Source organism: Oryzias melastigma, linkage group LG4 (genome assembly GCF_002922805.2).
Source record: "Oryzias melastigma strain HK-1 linkage group LG4, ASM292280v2, whole genome shotgun sequence".
Classification (NCBI taxonomy): domain Eukaryota; kingdom Metazoa; phylum Chordata; class Actinopteri; order Beloniformes; family Adrianichthyidae; genus Oryzias; species Oryzias melastigma.
In genome coordinates this window covers 10,714,738-10,735,662 of record NC_050515.1, presented here as the reverse complement: position 1 = coordinate 10,735,662, position 20,925 = coordinate 10,714,738, and the positions used below count along the sequence as shown (strand labels likewise).

General features: G+C 37.0%; 2 protein-coding genes across 2 annotated transcripts in view; one reads left to right on the top strand and one right to left on the bottom strand.

Annotated features, from left to right (window-relative positions):
• The window catches only part of nr5a2 (nuclear receptor subfamily 5, group A, member 2), a 73,068-nt gene extending 70,381 nt beyond the window's left edge, over positions 1 to 2,687 (top strand). The window contains exon 7 of the mRNA XM_024279253.2: positions 843 to 2,687. Within this exon, the coding sequence (XP_024135021.1) occupies positions 843 to 1,090 (248 nt within the window). The 3' untranslated portion in view covers positions 1,091 to 2,687. The remainder of the gene's footprint in view (positions 1 to 842) is intronic.
• A 7,526-nt stretch (positions 2,688 to 10,213) lies between these two features.
• Positions 10,214 to 20,925, bottom strand: part of LOC112150720 (adhesion G-protein coupled receptor D1) — a 94,427-nt gene continuing 83,715 nt past the window's right edge. The window contains exon 22 of the mRNA XM_024279188.2: positions 10,214 to 10,582. The gene's annotated coding sequence lies outside the window, so the exon portion shown is untranslated. The remainder of the gene's footprint in view (positions 10,583 to 20,925) is intronic.

Here is a 20,925-nt window from a genome sequence, read left to right as displayed (position 1 = left end):
TGCTTTTTTACAACCTTAATGACTCACTTGAATAAAAGTTGTGCTTTTATTTCTCATGATGGAAGACTTACATATATAAATAAAATTACGATTAAAACTGCATGTCTTAGTATTTTTTTATTCAAATTGTTGTGATTTAGGAGCAAAATGCAAGTACAATTGGCAGTTCCACTCCATTCCGAGTCAAATAGAGCCCAGTTTTTCTTTAGTATCCATCTCAAACGTCTGGATAACTCAAATATTGCTCGCCAGTTTTTGTTGCACCGCTAATGTTAGCTTGAGGATATGAGGGGCTATACACGGTAGTGGAAGGGAGTGTAAAGAAAGGGATGATGGGAAATCAGCGAAGGCTTACCTACAGTCCCATCTACAATTCAGAGGCAATTTTTTGATGAACTCCAATTTGTTACATTTGAAATTATTAGTTTTCATTCATTTAAATTATTGAGTTGAAGGTTCACTCAACTCAAAAGATTAAGTTGATAAAAATTAATATTTTTAAATTACAGAAATGTTGGATGGATGGATACAAAATACATAAATACACTCATTAAAGTGTTATACTGTCAGTAAATAGTCATGCCAGTGTTTCCACAGCTTTGATAAATATTGTGTCACATTATGTAATGTGTGTTTGTAAGAAATAAAGTCATTATATTGATTAATTTGATCCAAAGTTGAACTTTTTACAGCGTATATTCTAGAAAATGACTAAGGTTTTTCTTATTTTGGCCAAAAATGGCCTAATCATAATCAAAATTCTATGGGGAACATTTGTACAAAAGATTATCCTAGTTTGATTTTAGAGGATATCTACTAACCTTTATTTTTTTTCCTTTTAGATGTAAAGAACCTGGAGAACTTTCACTTGGTAGAAAGCGTCCAGGAGCAGGTGAACGCTGCACTGCTGGACTACGTCATGTGTAACTACCCGCAGCAAACGGACAAGTTTGGCCAGTTGCTCCTGCGGCTACCAGAGATCAGAGCCATCAGCCTGCAGGCCGAAGAATACCTTTACTACAAACATCTCAACGGCGACGTGCCCTGCAACAACTTGCTGATTGAAATGTTGCACGCTAAAAGAGCTTAAACCCTCAAATTTCCCTGCAGCTTCAAGGACGTTTGGGGATTATTTCCCGCCCATTTATCCAACACAACTCTTTCATCGAACCAAAACTTCAACTCACATGTGACTATTAAAAAATCCTGACTTGGGAGTGTCCTCATTTTGATGAACTTGAGGTGCAGATTTGGAGACTCCTCTTACCTAAAAAATAATCAACAAGAAAAGTTGCTCTCAGAAAAAGGGAATTTTGAAGCAAACTGCATTGACACATGAAACAATCTGCACAGACTATCAGATTGCCGTGCTTTAACGCTGAACAATTAGCAGCTCCAACTTGAAGCACACGGGACTTTCTGTGCTGAGAACGGAAGCCAAATAACACTGCCCATCGTTGAGACAGCTTTGTGGGCCATCTTCATGTGTGTCGTCCCACTGAAAGTCAGCTGTTGTCGGTACTGTAAAGTCAAACGGACCTGCAGGCAAACAGGCAAGAAACTCTAAACTATCACGTGTCTGTTTTTCAAACTCCTACAGGATGTCTGCTGCGACATCTTCAACCCATCTGACATGAAAGGACCTAAAAAAGGTCTTAAAAAAGGACACTTAATAGATCAAAATGCTTAATAGGCTTGTATGAAGAGGACATGTTTTGTGAATGAAGACATTTGCTTACCATGATCACCTCGTTGTTCCCGTTTGTTATTCCAGCCTCCTCGTCCGCCGCCTGTATCGTCTTTAACCACGTACCTCAAAAAGACCAGTGTTAGATGCATTTAATTCACTTCTGGATCAGAAAAATGTATTTATATCCCATTCTTCTCTGCAAAAAACACCTTTGCTTTTTATTATCTCATAACAACTGGAACAAAACTGAGAGTGAGGACAGAGAAGGACGGATGCTGCCCTTTCTCTGAGAAGACCAAAGCCTGCTGCAGAACAGTGGAAGGAAATAATTAATACCTTAATAATCAGTGTTATAAGAGGAAAAAAAAATTGTGATGTCACAGTTATGTGAGTCTTGCCTTATTTCATTGCCATGCTAGCTAGCAGTGCAGATGTGAATGAAAATATGTACAAATATAATATATATTAAGTATTAATGTTGTAAAAAATTAAAAAAAAGGTAATTCTACAGGTGTTTACATTCATACGGTCATATGGGAGAGAACTGTGATGAAGCATTAATTGCAAAGCAATGATTTCTTAAAAAATATGAAATCAATGACCTGAAGAAAAAAAATGTTTCTTTTCTTGGGGTTGTGTGTATTGGGGTTTTTTTCTCTCCTTGTTTATTTTTTTGAACAGTACATAATTTATGTCGTGAGACACTAAAATCAAAAAAGGAATCTCACTTTGAATATTAATTACTGTGTCAGCTGGCATTTAAACATTTGTTTTTTGAGCATTACTGTGTAAGGATTCTGTGTCACTTAGCATTTGTTTTGCCTCTTTGTTTTTTTTTCTTTTTTTATTTACAATTTTTAAGACTTTTTCAATGTACAGTATGTCAATGGTTGCGCTTAATAATGAAGATAATTTATTGCATTGCTAGGTCTACTTCTTTGTGTTACATGACATGAAGTGTCTATGCCAGAATAAATTTGTTTACTGTAGCATGCTCTTTGTTTCGTTTCCATGAGTGCTTCTGAGATGCAGGACTGCAGCAAAAGTAACGGTTTTTAAAATAAAACTTGGAAAACCTCTTCTTTTTTTTTTTTTTTTTCTAAATGGTCAGGCAGATTTCAGATATCGTTTGCAGTGAAGGGGGTCGGTTTATGCTACAACTGCCTCCATGCGTTGGGGAGGTATGGACAGAGTCTTCAAGGTTTCACGCTGCTGCCTGATTTTTTCTAAATTGTTGGCATGGTCATGAATGTAGACGGCGGCAATCAGGCATTGAGGATGACACCATTACGAAATCATGGGTGACCACAAGGCGGTGGCAGTATCTCTGATTGGACAATGTGTGAATACATTCTGCACCACTGGTCATTCGCAACTCTGATTTTCAGCACACATTATAATCTCATCAGTTGACAAATTTTTAGACAACATAGCTTCCAACAATGCACATTTCTTCACATTTTTCTCAGCATCAACTGAAATTCGTCAATCCGCAGGTGTCTGAGTTATGGTGGCGCTATCAACACCATAATAAGTTTCATGCAGCATCATGCACCTTCTCCCCATTTGGACCCATGGTGGCCGGGATCGCCAGATTGACGTCTGGTCATCGCCAGCAGCCTTTGTCGAGTGCCCGCATTGCTACCGTATGATTTCTAACAATTAGACAGATGGCAGAACAAGGGCGTCGGGGGGGCAGTCTGGAATCGGCTGATCATCAGGTGATTTTGTGGACCTTGGAGACCCTCCTATCAATTATCTGCACTTCTGCCTTCCTACCACCTGCCTGTCACTGGACTTGCCACCAAGCGACCTCCAAACGTGCCCCGGCGGCCACTGACCGATGTCCAAAAATCGTCCAGTCGCTGTAAAATGTTAACTTTTTCTTAAAAACTCTGCCACCACACAGCGTAACAATACGACTGCCACCTCCCAAATACAAATGCTGCTGAACTAGCTGAAAAACTTGCATTTAGTCGTGCGGTGGCAATTTGAGAAATGTGACCATAATCTTAAAAGATCAAGTGTTCCACCCCGCTGTAACTTGTGTATTCACTCTTTGGACATCTCACTCCACCTTTCTACTGCAATGTGGACATCTTACTTTGACAAAAATACTATTTACAGTATATACAAGAGTGAAATCTGCAGTATAAAAATGTACAGCTGCTGTTTTTGATCTCCCTGATCCCACCATCCTCAGAAAACTATGATATTTAGCTGTCAAATTTTCATTAATAGGATAAAATCTTATAAGCTGCACATTTAATGTACAGAAGATTTCTTTAAATAAGGTGTTGTTAAATTATTTCTGAGCCTAAACATCAGCTCCCTTGCTATACAGTACTGAAAAAAGTGAAATGTTGGATCAATTATGAAAAAGTTTTGCTGTTTAAAGTGATTTTTTTAATCAAATTAAAAATTTGATTTGATTTTTCACTCAACTTAATTTTTTTAGCTGATAAAAATTCATATTTTCAATTGTAACTAATTAATTTGTCACAAGTTAATTTATCCAGTGTTTCACTTTTTACAGTGTTTTCAGACAACTTCGTCCATCATCACTGGAATGTAGAAGTTCTGCAGCTGCTGTGGACTTTCTGCAACTCCTTCACATGCAAGTGCAGACATCTGTCTTCTTCTTCTTTGGTTCTTGCTTGTCCTAGCATTGCCACACACAGCACTGCTTCACCCCATCACATTTTTCTTTTAATTGACTGGATGAAAGTGTGTTTGGTGACTTTGTTTAAAGAAATTTAAAAAAAATGTCTCTTTTCTTCACTAAAGACTCATTTAGTGCAGCAGAGTCAAGGTGAAGAAATACTTGAACACATGATAAATACATTACTGATTTTTTATTTCTTGCAGAACACATCCAAACATAATTTCTCCTCTCATTTGCTCACACATGTTAACCTAAACCTTACGGACACATTTTCTGACACTAGTTGAAATTTTTCTCATATTTTATTTTTTATAAAAATAGACTGATTACGTCAGATTTTTGGCCTGCTGTGAATAACATAAGCAGATATTATAATACTGCACTGAAATGTGTGTAAGTATGCTTTCCTGTGGTTTCAGGAGTTTCCTGTAACATTCTGACTGGTGTTAGAAAGCTGTGAAAAGAAAGAAGTGGAAGAATTTTTGATTGTAAAATAATCTTAAGTAATTAAGGTAAAATTGCAAAAAGTACAAATTGTTGATGTTTTCCAGGCAAAATGCCTCACGGCAACAGTAAATCGGTCAATTATAGACACCTTCTGAACATAAAAATCAAAATGATTGAAAACACTAAAGATCTTTTTTATATTTTTTTAAAGTACAATGAGGATAAAGAATTTACTTTTTCATATTAACCTGATACATCCATCTTTTATTTAAAAAGGTCAAAGGTCAAAAAGAGCTTTTATTTAAGAGCTTATGGGCAGTCCAAGAAAAAGCATTTTGAGACAAAATAGATTTAAATGTTTTCTTTAAGGGTAAAAAGGGAGAAAAATAATAAAAAGGTAAAATGATTACAAACAATAAAATAAAATTTAATGCCACAGTAAAAAAGCATAATAAATCTACTTTTAAAATGTGTTTCATTCCCACGACAAATATAAATATATATCAAAAGCTTTAAATATTTTGAATTAAAAAGAAAACTTGCATCAGTGTAACATTTAAAAAACAATTTATTTTTATTTTCTTTAGGGACTTTAACTTTTACTTCCCAGTTTGCATTTGAACTATAAATAAACTACATTTTTTTTCACCTTTAAAAGTTGCTTTGCGATGTTTTCCATAAGGAAGTCTCTCTAAATGAAGGTTCTTTGTTAAAATAGACTGGTTTTAAAGCAAATTAGCAATTTTTTCAACATTTAGATTAATTTTGAAAACCTGTAATAACCCAAAAGTCATTTTATTTTATTCATTTATAATAAAAAAAATCACAGCATTACTTTTCTATTAAAAAAAAATGAACAAATGCAGAGCCAATATTTATGAATTGCTCCTTTTTTAAATAATAGTTTATGTTGGAATTAGGATGACTATGAATAACTTTATCCAGAAATGCTATGTCTGTGCGTCTATGAGTGATTTTTAATTGCAGAAGCTGAAACTAATGTTAGGTGTGTTCACGTGCAACATTAAGGATGCCAGTCACAGACGGGCAAGAGGCCAGCTCGATTCCCGGTGCACAGCGTTGCAATCCTCACTTCAAGCTTTGCTTGCAGTGCCTGGCCTCCTGTCTGTAAATGTGTTAAACCTGCTTTCACTCGCTCTGAATTTGTATAAATAATGTATATACATTTATCCACACACTCTAACAAGAGCAGCCTCAGGTGAAAATACTCAGAAATGCATGCTCTGCACATCCCCGAAGGTGGACATCATCTCCAAACCAACCAACTCAAAAGATAACCACACAGAGAGCAAGAAAGAAAAACACACAGACAGATAAATAACTTGCCAAAAGCAACATGAACACACACATACACACAAATACAACAGTTTTTTCCTGCTCCCTCACACGCAGCGCTGTCAGTTTCTAAACAAGTTTTCCTTTCGGTCACACAAACAGCCCCAAGTTGTGTCTGCCAGTGTTATGGGAAGCTTTTAAACTCTGGAACCACATCACTCGTGTTTACCAAGATGTGCTTGTATGTTTTCCTGCATTGTCAAGCACAGTCAAAAGAAAAGAGACTGAGGTTAAAAATGAAAAAAAAGGAACAAATTGAAAAACAGTGTTGGATGCGGTTGTTCTAGTACAGTGAGAAAATCTACTGGACTAAAGTAAGTAAAGACGATAACTGGATCAGTTAAAAGCCTTATTATTTCGTATTTTTAGCAGAGCATCACTTTAGAGCTACGGACACACCAGGTACGTGACGCGGGTTCTTCAACATGCATATAATGGTGTTCACAATGGACAAGCAGGGAAGGGCTTCTTCCTTTTCCATTGTTTGCATGTCCGCCACCTACAGTTTAGATGAGGTTTGGTGCAAAATGTTGAAATGGTGCAAACCTTGGGAATCTCTCTCCAGGCTTTTTCTTTCACAGCCCTATTTTGATCCATGAAAGACTTTGGCGAATACAAATTCTTCCCCTATAGCTTCTCCCTACCCCTGTATTTAACCGTCCAAATGGAGAGTTATGAAAAAATATTGTCTTCAAATTCAGATGTTACTCTCACTTGTTGATGACATCTGTAGTTGCCGGTCAGCTATGTTAGCGCACAGCTGCTAATGCTTAGAAATAAACAACGGCATCGGTTTTATATGCAGAGCCCTACAAGCTAACCTTCAAAAAAGAGGGTTAGTTCTTAATCATTGTGCTTTCTTATGGGGTCCAGATGACCCCACCCTTACATTGATGTGTAATCCCTCCCATGACAAAGGTAGACAGGATTCTGTCTTTCACCAGTGAAGATAAAAAAAAATACTTGGGGGAAAAAAAAAGTTCAGTGCGCTGTCTTGTGGGGTCCAGATGACCCACTTTTAATGTAAACATATCTAGGATAGCCCAAGGGCTAAAAAAAAAAACTATTTCAGACAGCCCTACCCCTCCAAATACCCCAACAATTGGAGGGATAGGGTGAACCGTAGGGGTAGGGGAAGAACTTAGATTTGGTCTTCATATCAAATAATTCTGGCTGGGGACAAACCACAATTTTTAAGTTGTAATTTCTCCATCCATTTTCTGAATCATTTTTATCCTTTTTTTGGGTTGTGGTGCTTCTGGAGCCCAATCTGGCCTCTGTTGGGCAAAGGCGGGATACACCCTGGACAGGTCACAGGTCGTCATTAGGCTACAATCACATAGTCATGCAAACGCACATTCACACTTAGAGGCAACTTAGAGCCATCAATTCACCTTTGATGCATATTTTTGGACCGAGTCCCCAGAGAAAGCCCACAGATTCACAGGAAGATCATGAAGACTCATCAGAGAACTCAGGACAGAAAGGTCCCAGCTGGGACTTGAACTGGGCCCTTCTTGTAGTGAGGCAGGAGTGCTAACCACAGCACCACCGTGCAACCCTTTAATTTCTTTTTCATGATTAATTTTCAAATTGTCGTTAATTAAATGAATTGATTGGGTCGCCGTCCCACCAAATCACCACCAGTCTTTGATTGGCCACAGTTCCACCTGGTTCAAAGGTCATGCATAGAGCCTGAAAACTGTTGTAAAAACTTGTAAAGTTACACATGAACATCTGAGTTTTGAATGCAGAATCAGAGTTTTAAATGCGTCTCTACTCTCGTTTACATAGACTTTTCATTGAAAGTTGCCACTTGAATGTGGCAATAAGTGGCATATTAAGTCACACGTGACTTCCTCTAAGGCATTGCAGCAAAATATTTACTGAAAGTGGATTTTCAGAAATGTTTTTTTTTTACAATTTAAACCTAGAAATATTGGTTTGGTTGAAGTAGTCTCGATATAGAACAAGTAGCTTTGGTTTTTGTGCCCAAACAAGAGCATCAGGGGTGTCCAAAGCCAGGCCTCGAGGGCCGACCTCATGCTGGTTTTCTAGAAATCCACCCTTATCTGCTGTTGATTAGCCAATATGGAGTTTCAATGGCAGGTTGGTTGGAAAACATGTAGGACACCGGCCCTATATAAATGAATCACACACCTTATAAGGAAATAAGCTTTAAAATTACCCCAAATTAAAAGGAGGTAAAGTTTTCACTGGTAAGAAGAAAAAAAATGACTTGATTTGCTTAAAAACCTAGATTTAGAAAAAAAAGAAAAATAATTATTGTAAATATTACCTTTATTTTAATACTTTGAAAAAATGAATTACAACAAATTGGAGCTTTGTTTGTTTCAAACAAACAAAATGTCAGCTCTTGGTACCAAATATGACTTCTTTTAAAACAGATTTAATCACTTATCTAAAAAAAACACCCCTATATTAACATGTTTATTGGTGTAAAAAACAGTTTATTATTCATCTCTTTCAAAGTTAAGACTGGAGAAGGCTCACAGGTGAAGAACAAGGAGCCAAAAAAGAAAAGCAGCACAAATCTTCAGAGAGGCAATTAGCCCACTCTCTAATCACTTACACCAACCAGCGACTGGGGGACCCATTGTTTGGCGGCCTGATGGACAAACTTTAAAAATGTAAAGATCAAATTAATAAGCAAGCATTGTTAATGGGAACACTCACAATTATTATGCAAAAGCCTCACTGTGGCATGCAAAACAAATACACTAAGGTTTGGAAATGGAATGGTTTGAAGGCCGCTGCCGTTTCATTTCAAAGCATGCATTATACATCATTGTGCATAAAGAGGAAGCCTACAGCATTACAGTGTTTTTTTTCCACAATGATTATCCTTTATTAGTCATTAAAAAGAGATAGAGAGAGAAAAAAATACAACTTTTAAGCACCTGAACCTCGCTGCCAGCATTCCATTAATTGCCTGCACAAAGGGGAGAGCCTTTGGAGATTTTTCAATTTCAAAAAATGAGGAGCATGCATTCAGTCGTGCTCATGTTATACGGGCACTTAAATCCTACAGAGCTCACATAAAAAAGGACTCAAGGTTGCATCCGATTGAAAGCCTCCAAACTACAGCCACTTTAGAAATCCATTTAGCAAGCGGGGGGTTAGAACATCTAATTCAAACAGAGTCGCCCTGTTAAAACGGTTGCACCAATGTCTTTTAGAAACGCGCACATACACACACTTCTGTTTGCTTGCCTCTATTGTGGGAGAGATGAACCTGGCGCATACAGAGATGGCAAGACACAAAGAAATAATCTTGCCAGACCTCAGCCAAGTGGCGAAGGTGAACAGCTCTGAATGAGTGCATGTGGAATCTTGACCTTTCCTTCAACATCAACAAAAAGAGTGCTCCATGGCGAGGGGAAAAAATGAGCTGTGGTATCTGCAACAGCATGAAAATTGGAATATCACAAGTCTGTTCATCAGATGGAAAATGTGGGGTAAAATGAATAATCCATGGCCTGATTATTATTATTATTTTTTTTGGGTAGAATGCAACAAAATAAGAAAATCATACAATTAGTGCTTGGTAAAATGCAACACAGTTAGGAAAAAGTATCTTTATTTCACAGGAGAAAGTGTAAAAAATAACTATTTTACGTGTGTCTTTGCTTTGTGATGTTGGCACTGAAAAAAATTAATCATACAAGAAATGTTTTTCGGCCAGGTGTCAAACTTTAGTCCAGGTAGGCCGTTCTCTCCTAATTAACCCCGCCCACCCAGCTTCTTTTGATAAAGGACACCTGATCATAGGTGATCCACAGCTGGTAAGGTATGGATATTTGGAAGAACCAGCAGGACTCCAGTTTGAGACACATGATCATACACAAAAAACAAAACAAAACAAAACAAAACAAAACAAAAAAAAAAAACAGGGATATTTTATAGGTGTAACATTTTAACCCTTTAACACCTGAGGCGTCGCCGGTGACGCTTAAACACAAAATCCTAAACATACTTCAACTTTTCAACCGCTTACACGATCATTCCAGTAGATTTTGAAGGAGAAAAGCGGCTCGCGCCCCTTTCCTCCTTCAAAATCTACTGGAATTACGTTGATCATGTTAACAATTAAAAAATCACAATAAATCAAATAACATTAATACTGGAGTTAAAGGGTTAAGTTGATGTCAGTCAGGGACAGCATTTCATATCTAAACATTCCTTTGCTGAATCATACCGTTGCACTTCACTCTTCCTTATGACAAACATTGAGTTACATTTTGTTAGTATACAGATGCTAACTTTGGTCATTATGCATACTAAAACACCAATATGGCCACGGCCTCTTCATAACATGTCCTTCCTTCTTGAGGTGCATTTAAAGATTTACATCCACCATATGTGAGATCACGGTTCATTTCTCTGGGTCGTGGAGAGGATGCCTACCAAAAAAAAAAGAAGTCAAAAGACAGAAATTAGACAATATTTAATCATGATCATTTTTTATTCAACAAAAATCAAAATTTCAAGATAGAAAACAAGAATAGAAAAAACTTGAACTGGGTCCTTGAACCTGAGGAGGTAATTTTGAATCATTTTAGACTTTATCAACACACAGACAAGAACATTTTGTAAATGGCAAATGTTTCTGGAGATAAATCCAAGGAAGTTGGTTTGGACATGTTGAGAGTTGGGGCAGTGATTATGTTGGTAAAAGGATACTGAGGCTGGGGCTAGCAGAACAGCGCCTTAATGTGTGTGCTGCATTTACAACGAATGCGATTGGCAGGACAAATTCACGTGGCCCGCCACTCTTTCGCCACGTGGCGAATTCGCTGCTCACTGGCTGCCTGAGCTTGACAGTCGCGGCTGTATGTTAGAGGAGCTACCAACTAATGTTTTTAGCATGATGGCTACACTGAGCGGTATCTGTGGATGACTCATTTAAAATGTATGGAAGACATGGATATCGGAGGTTTATTTATTGTGAAGAGTTCTACAAAAATATCAATTACACATGTCTGGGTTTATGTGATAATTCTGAGATTCTCCCATTAAGGAAGAGTTGGTTCACTCTCACTCCGGGTCTTGTGTTTTCTATGAGAGCTGGTTCCGCTGTGTTTCTGTGCCTCTGTGACGGAGTGTAAAGGCTCAGTGTCTGAGTGGGAAAAATATGAAATAAAATTAGGTGACCCTTTTTTTTTTCTTCAAATTATTGTCTTGATGAAAATAAGAAAATTATCACAAAGCCTGCAGCGGTTCTCTGTCTGCCGACATATCAAGCAAGTGAACTCCATCGGCTCCGCGGGTTTGAAAGGCTGGAGATCTTTCCAGAGTTTATCCCGTCCAACAGTAGCCGCGAAGAGCTCCGGCAACCATGCGGCCTCAGCAGGTTAAGAAATTAGAAGGAAAAAGCGCTCACATTGGATTAGTATTTTACCCGCTGATCAAGTCACTGAAAATGTCACATGAAGAGGGGTTGGGGTGAGTGAAGGTGATGGAGAGGATATGCTTGTAGTACTTGTATACTTGTAGTATAGTTGGCTTTAAAAAAAAATTGTAAAGTTCCATTTAAACAAACCGTATAACATACAAGTTAAAGTGTAAAAAATAAAAAATAAAACTTCCTCCCAAGTCCTAATAAATACAGTTTTTTAGTTTGCAAAGGGGGTATCTTTCATTTTAGGCTCTGCGTTTGTGAGTGTGCTAGCTAAAGAACACACGGTCAGCTGTCTTCCTCACTCTCGTGTCCATAAGTTGTTCTCATGATCACCCAAAGATAACTTTCACATTTGTCCCCCACAGCTACAGAAGCAAGGCCAGCTACTTCCATCATTCCAAACAACCTTCATCAAACAAGGGGCTATAATGTGGCAATAAAGTAAGTGACACGGAGGTATGATTTCTCCAGAATCTGGGTCTTCATGAAAACAAAAAATCGAGAGGAAGGTTTTACTAAGGCGAGAGAATTCCAGGAATCGACTCTGGTTCCAACTCAGGCTTTTTTTTTAACATTTGTAAATCCAAGAGCAAAGTGAAGTCAGTAGAGTAACATAAACATGTTCAAAAGAACAGATGTTGCTTCCAAGAAGTTCACTCTACAAAAGGAGGATGAATCATTTACATTTTTATGTTCTTAAATTAAATTATTGCTAATTTTGTCTGGATTAGAACAAAATAAATAAAAATATTTTTGAAATATTGGGTTAGAAAGCAAGAGTGCGTATACATTATTTTCTATTCATTCTTATTTAAAAGTGACACATATTTGTGACAAGCAGCTAAAAGATATCATCTATATGCCAAATATTATTAATTTATCCCTTCAAAAGTTCACACAGGCTCAGTTGACATTCTAATCACATTTAAATTCTGATTGATACGTTTTAACTGTCATATTTTTTGTTCAAAACCTACTGACATAAATTTAGGATAATATCCCGGTAACCTGATAACTGATAGGAAAGTATTGTTTTTTTTTTTTGTTTTTTTTTTTTTTAACCTTTTGGCTTATCCCATCAGGGTTCATCACAGCGACCCTGAACTGGTTCGCACAGGTGGTTTGGCAGTTTTATACCCTTCCTGACACAATGGGGACCAGCAAGGGAGATCCAGACTTGGGCCCTCTTTTGGGAACACATTTCAGGCATCAGCATGAAAGGTCTTGCCAAAAATATCTGGTTTTTCAATTACAGATCTTTTGTTTTGACCACAAATCAAAAATTCTCAAGTTTTAAGATCACTGTAGGGTTTTACTATAAATGTGCACCACACAAACCCAGAGTTTTACAGGGTTTTGATTAAATGTATTTATTTTTATATTTGAACATGTTGTGAAAAAAAGTTGAATTACCATTACCATTAATAAAATGTCTTTACTCCCAAAAGTAAAATGAGATTAATCTTTATTTTTAACAAGCTCTATTTAGATAACTTAAATATGATGATTTATTGAGTGATTTTAAATTGAATTTGGGAATATGAAGTTTGGTTAGCATAAGAACCCATAGTGACATCAGTGTAACAGAAAAATATCTGAAACGTTTTCTGGGGTCAACTTGGTTTGTGGTATTTTCCAAATAATTTCATTTTTAAGGAAAAATTGATCAGTTTCTTTATGGGTTAAATACAATCATATTCCAGAGGTACATAAACAAATGTGTTACTGAAATAACTTTAAAGAAAACTAAGAAAAAGCATAAGAACCCATATAATCTTATGGCACCTCTTCGCATGTCTTTCTGTATTCCTATGAACACTGGACAGTCTGAACTTGTCTATATATATATAAAAATCAATTTTTATATTTAAATCAGTTTTACAAAACACATACAAATGATTAAACAAGAACTTAGGAAACCAATATTATATGATCTACGGCCATTGTTAGCTGAGGTGATGCTTGTCCAGTTGTTTCTACATATAAATCAGCAGATTTATAACAAAGATCTGAATCCTCATCCCAGAGGTCTGTACCAGGCACGGAAATCATTTCTTTGATCTTTTCCTCGTTATTGTGTCTTTTTCTTTTCGGTTTCAGACACCATGGATCACTTGTGGCAAGCTGTAGGAAGCAAACAGCTGCTCTCAGACCATCTCTGATGAGAAAAGGATTATTTAGTCTGCCTCGTCCCTCTTGAGACAGCAAGTTTCTGTAATCTGATGAAGACTCACACGGGCTCAGAAGCTGACAAATGGAGCTGCAACTTTTGTTGTGAGACTTGCAGGTTTGAAGATAATTATTAGCACAAATGAATGAAAGAACACAGATGTGCAACTTAAATTTAAATAACTAATCGCTAACATTCAATTTTTCACAACTTCAGCTGCATGAAGTATTACTGCACAAAGCTACAAACTCACCACAAACTGGCCAAAATATCTTAATTTGAGAGTAAATGTGATGCAATGCTGCTGGCACTTCCAATGCTACTGTAGAAGTAGAGGTTTAGGCAGTTGATCAATCTAAAGAATCTGTTTGTGTCTTAACAAAGCCAAGACGGAAGGAAGTCAGGAAGGATGTTAGTGGTTTAGAGTTGTTGGAAATTATTCTTGAAAGAGTAACAAAAAAAAATATTCCAAGTTCAGACTGTCCAGTGTTCATAGAAATACAGAAAAACAAGTGAAGAGGAGTCAAGATCTTGTATTATTGAGAACAACCAAACTCTCCATCTTCATCAGCATCTAAATTTATAAATGCTCATAAAAATGAATCAGATTGTAACTATAGGAACTTTAAAAGTTACAAAAAAATATTCAGTTATTAAAATATGTCAACAGAGTGACTTTCCTTTTCTCTCTTACTTTTTAAAATTAACTAATTTGTTTAATTATTTATTTATTTGAGAGCTTAAGAAAAAGTAATTGAAATAACAAGACAAAACAAAAAATATTTACACAAATTATTAGAATTGATAAAAGACAAACACAAATTGTTCCAAAAGCCTATTGAAAAAGGGGTAGTAGGGAAGTGAAAACTTCCTTCAGACATCACTATTCTTAAATAACTAATTTTAACAAGTGTGTGGGACAACATTATAAATATAATAGAATACTAAATTGATGAATATACTGGGATAAATGATAAAATATACATTCAGGAAAGGAGTCAAATGTCTTATGACATTTTAAGCAAAGCCTTTGAGAACAGTGAAAGTACGGTGGCCCTGAAGGACTAATCACTTCACACAAAAACATATTCAAGATCACACCGACATTTAGAAAAAAAAAATAGCAAAAAAATTAACATTACATCGAAGAAAACAAAGCAAATTTCTAGCAACCAGAAAATAACCATTTGAGAAAATAAAAGTAATTTTCAGAAATCAAAATGAAGAAAACACAATAAGGAAAGGTAGGTAGTATGGGACACGGCTGATTGGATGATGACGTTTGTCCATCATTTCAGAAAAAAAAAAATGCCACCAAATGATACTGGATGTGCTCCGTACTAAACATAAATCCTTCAAAAATGTACGCACATTGAATATTAATTTGAAATCACTTAAACAGCAACATTCATATGTAATCAACCAGTCAGTGATGTCTGATAGTACCTTCTCCAGTTTCTTATTGTTCTAATTTCTGGAAATACTTCTGTTTTCCAAAACGCTTCATTTTTTCTGGAATTTTGCTTTTATTTCTAAAATATCATTTTTTTTATTATTTGTTTGTGGTTTTAATTGTTGTTGTAACTCTACGGTTGTTTGCGTTGAGTGATTTGTTGGTGTGATTTGGTCTTCAGGGCCACCGTATCAAAGTGTCATTGCACCGGATTTAGTCATTCATGGATACAATTATAAAACACTAAGTGTGAATGTAGAGAGACAGAGCAAATTGGCTCAATTAGATACTCTATTCAAGTATCCATGAGCCAAGCATTAAAAAAAGAAAGATTGTGAGAAAAATTACTGCCTTGAAAGTATTTATGAGAGCCAACAACGTTAAGATATTTCCATCTTAACATAATACAATACTATCTTAGCATAGGCTGGAAAACACAAGTTTTCTTAAAGCTTTGAGCAGAGTTCTTTATTTTAAAGATGTGATTTTTCAAATGCATAACAATAATAACAGTCGGCCGCCTTTGCAAGATTGACAGGAGTTGGACTGCAGGATTCATGTTAACTTGTCAACCTGGAGTTCATATTGACAAGTGTTTTCTCTGGGAGTGTAGCAGGGCCTAACAGTGCAGATCAAGCCCACCGTCTAATGTGAGGTGAGTGATGTAAGGTGAAGGGAGTGTGTGTGAACCCCGGGGCTGTAAACACCAAAGCACAGGGCAGCAGTTTGATCGATACTTGCTTGGCAACATTTGTACCAAATCATGTGGGTCGACAACAGAGGAATTAAGTCCTCCTGATAGACTCCACTAATCATTACTCGACACATAATCATGGGTTAAATAATATCTGTGCTTTAGTGTGTGTGTGTGTTCCTCCTTGGTCTGCAATGTGAAACAATACTATTTCTGAGTGATTATCAGCTTTTTTTGCGATATAAGTTGTGTGTGTTTTTTTTTCTGCATAATTTGGCCTAAAGTGCGGCTTATATTAGACTTTTTCACAGTAAAATAGATCATATATTTGGTATTTTTGTCACTACAATGGCTACATGGCACTGTATGTGTATCAATCCAGAAGAGTTGCTGAGTCTGATCAAACCAATTAGGAGGAAGAATCTGGTCATTCTTCTCCTGAACTTTATAATATTTTTCTTACTTGTGTCGACATTTGTCAATCTTGTTTTTATTTTGTGTTCCTTGGACTGGACGCCAAGTCATCAAATTGGGTTATAGCAAGATGGAAGTGCTGCTGAAAACGCAGTAATTCCAGCACAACTACTGCAGTAGATGGGAAAACTCAGCTTAAAAGAAAAAAGACTGACTAATCTCATAAACCCAGATGTAAAGACGTGTTTACTTATACTTGTAGAGTAGGGCAGCCACGATTAGTCGACTAATCGATGAATAATCAACTATTAAAATAGTCGGCGACTAATTTAATAGTTGATTAGTCGTTACTTTATATTATATGGAGTCAGAGTGTAATAAAGTTGAAATTTATAATGGCATTCTGCTAGCTTTTTGGACTATTTCGTCATTTATCAAGGTTTTTTTAACTATTTTGGAGTTCAGCTAGTATTTCAGCTACATGCTAGCTATTTTAGCTAATTTAGTTATTTTTCCTTTTAGTTTTTTAGGCTGTTTTGGAGTTTGGCAATTTTTTAAGCTACATGCTAGTTGTTTTGGCTAACCTAAGTTTTTTTCAGTTTTTTAGGCTAATTTGACATTTAACTAATATTTTTTGGCTGCACGGTGGCGCAGTGGTTAGTGCTCTTGCCTCACAGCAAGAAGGCCCCGGTTCAAATCCCAGCTGGGGTTTCTGTAACAGAAACATCGACTGGTAACTTTCTGTGTGGAGTTTGCATGTTCTCGCCATGCATGCCTGTGTTTTCACCGGGGATTCCGGCTTCCTCCCACCGTCCAAAAACATGCTTCATAGGTTAATTGGTGACTCTAAATTGCCCCTAGGTGTGGATGTATGTGGAGTGTATGTGTGATTGAAGCCCTGTGACAGACTGGCGACCTGTCCAAGATGTACCCCGCTTTCGCCCATCAGTAGCTGGGTTAGGCTCCGGCACCCCCGTGACCCCGAAAGGGACAAAACGGCCAAGAAAATGAATGAGTGAATGAACTAATATTTTAGCTAGCAATCTGCTTCAGCGGTTTTAAGCTATTATCTTCAGCAATATCCGCTATTAACTTCAGCGTTTTTAGATATCAGTTACAGCATCTTCAGCTATCAACACTAGCATTTTCAAATTCACTCCAAATTCAGCTTCCGGCATTCACACTAGCATTATTGGAGGTAATGCTATATATCTAATTTTTAGTTAGTTTAAAGCTAATGATGGTTAAGATGTGTGTTTCATTCTCTTGTTTACATCCAGTTTGTCCATGACCCGATTAGTCAACTAATCAGTAAAAATAATCGGTGATTAGTCAATTATTAAAATAATTGTTTGTGGCAGCACTATTATAGAGCTCTTCAAAGTAGAAAACTTGATCTCTCGATGTCATCTGTGTCTTCCATGCATTGTAAATGAGATAAACAGTCTATGCTTCCATGTTGCAATTAGAGGTGGGAATTTTGAGGCACCTCACAATTGGATTATGATTCAGGAGGCAATGATTTGATAATGAAACAGTCATCAATGATAACAACACACCAAATACTGTACTTTCGTTATTGATATTCTCTTCAAAAAAGACAAAGAAGTCTAATTGTAAAATTGTTTCTACTGTCCACTCTACCGTTATTTTGACAAACACTTTTACCTGTCTGTGCGGAGGGAAGGAATCGAGGAGCTGACATTCATAACTGATAAAAACGTCAGTTGGAATTTGTAGAAATGTATAAATAATGGATGCACCATGAAGGCAGGGGAGCATCTTCAATGAGCCCGGAGTGCAGAGCACGCCGTCTCATCTCCAAACCGAAGAGCCATCTTAATGACTGCGCCCGGAGACTTGGGTGGGGGGGGGGGTCCACTGACTCCCCCTCACCCCCGTTTTCAACAACCCACCAATCGGACCCCCCCCACCAACCACCCGCCCGTCAGACCCATCCGTGCTCCAAACCACAACATATCCTACAGAGGGGAACATGAGCTCTTAAATTAAACATTGACAGCAGCGGCAGCTGCCTGTTTTAGGCAAATCAGCAGAAAATAAAACAAATGGTTACCTCAGGAAGACCCAAGTGTGTGAAACCCAGCCAGTTTTGGCACTCAGCGGCACGGTCTCTCCAGATTTGTGGAGGAAAGAAAACGCAAACAATGTCACAACATTGTTTACATAGCGGCTACTGCCTTTTTGGGAGATAGAAGAAGCAGTTTTCCATTTTAGCAAAAAAAAAAAAAAAGAGGAAAGATGGATTAAAAGAGGAAAGAAAACTGGAAAAGCTCATTTTTGCTTTAATAAGCAATGATTCAAACCCCCATACATCAGAAGCAGACATCGAAAACAGATTTAATGCCTCGAGTCCTGACAAAAAGTGTGTCCGAATATACTAATAGCAGGCTGTGGGACATCCAGCATCATCAGATGACAGTGGATGAGGTAAAGAAAACTCAACGGCTTCTCCTGGCCGGCTTTGAGGCATAAACAGGAAATTACCTTCAGGAAGGAAGTCATATTTTTTCCAGCTGTGCCCTGCAATAAGGACAGGGTGAGAGCAGCACTTTCAATATGTGCAAAAGATTTACACTAAACAACAGCTGAGACCTAAACAATATTACAAACGATGGAACAAGAATAAATGCTTCTTCTAATTAATGCTTTTTTTTCCTGCAAATGTTACTGTGATTGTTTCTGTACTTGGTTAAACTTCAAGCCACCAGGTTCAGACTCCAGGACTGTGATTGGTTGAGGAACAAGGATTTATCCTACGATGATCATCATCACATCTATCAATCATATCAATAAAAACATTTGCAATGGACTTTTATACATACAGTAAATATAAGAATATACATTTAAAAAGTGCTTTTTATGATCAAAAACTAAAAAAAGCTGTTAGTCATGTTGGGCCACTTTCTTACTTGTTATTGATTAGTGTAATCCCTCTAAAGTATAATTTAAGGCAAATACAATTAATTAATTAGATCTAAGTTTCTGCTGTTTAGCTTTGTTGAAAGTTGGAGGCGGAGGACGTAAAGGGAAGCAGTCCAGAGCCCGACAGGAAGTGATTTAATGTCCAAAAAGACATGCACTTGTTTTTGCTCTGTCTCTTTCCTGTTGTGTTCTGATAGGAACTTCCTCTCCCTAGTGGGGGTGGATATGGTGTCATCCGTCCATCCATCCCACCCACCTCCACCCACAGTTCAGGAAAATGTCCTCTTGGAGTTGCATGGTCCAAGCAAAAACTTTGATCAGACGTCTGTGACTAACACTTGGAACTAAAAAATATTTTAAAAAATTATAATAAAAAAGCTAGTAGTTGATTAAAAGTTTCTGCTTTAGTTTTATTTTTTTGTATTGGTCTGTGCAGGTATTTACGCAGTTTGATTTGTGCGTTTTTATGTATGGACCTGGGGGAGCCGGAGGGCTTAACCTCAGCTGTGGCAACACCAGGATGATCTTTTCCTCTTCCCCTCCAGTATCTCTACTATCCACCTCCCTTCCTTTCCTCTGAAACACGACAAAACAGCACGAGCACCTAACATATGAGTAGTTTTACACTTAGGAGCATCTTTTTTTTTTTTTTTTTTTTTTAAGCCGTTGTATCCTCACGGAAACTTGTCCATTCACTCTTGTTTGTTTTCACTTTTAGACATTACAATATTGACCAAATAAAATTCCGTCACATCTACGTTCTACAAACAAAGTTACTCAATGATTTTGGATCTTAGAACAAGAGTAAACTGGCAAATAAAATAAAAACAGAAAAATAATTTTAAAAAAGCATTCTCATGACACTGATTATTAAAATAATTTCCTATCACTGTACTTAAAAAAGTTTAAAGCTTTTTAATTATTCACCTACTTTTTTCATTTTACATAATTTTAATATTTTAATTTTCAAAACTGTTTTATGTGAGAGACAACAAAAGGAAAGCACTAGAATGTGTGTGATGAAAGCTGTCCAATTGGTCAGAAGTCAATATAGTGTGGCAACACAAGATTATTTAAACAAACATGGAGGTATTGCAGACTTGGTGAAATTTAGGGGAAATAATTGTTATGCTACAGATAAATAAATTTCTCAAAATCTTTTTACATTTTAAGAGCAGGAGATTCAAAGTCTGTTCTTCAAAGTTTCAACTGCTTCTGCTCTATATGTTGCAATGCAACAATGTGATGTTACGTAGCTCCCCATATACAGACGACCGTCATCCCAGGGTTTAATGAGGTCTGTCAAACCATTGGCATTTGTCTTAATCCTTGCCAGAGCTGCCACTCTAATGCATCTTGTACTTTTACAAAATTTCGTCTTTTTTTGCTAAATATGAAAGTAAAACAGCATTTTTCATTCTCTAAGCCGATTGCAACAAGGTCTGTTTGGAAGCAGATTGAGGCCACTACACTAAAAGAGTCTCGATCGGTTTGTTTGGTCCAGACCAGTGTTTGGATTCATGTGTTCACACCTGCAGACCACACCTGATTTAGACTAACCCTGGAAAGAAACTGTGGTTTGTTTTAATCAAACCAAATAAGCCAAATGGAAAAACACCACAGATTTGGTTCAAAGCACAATCCTTTGGGATTAATGGTGCTATATGC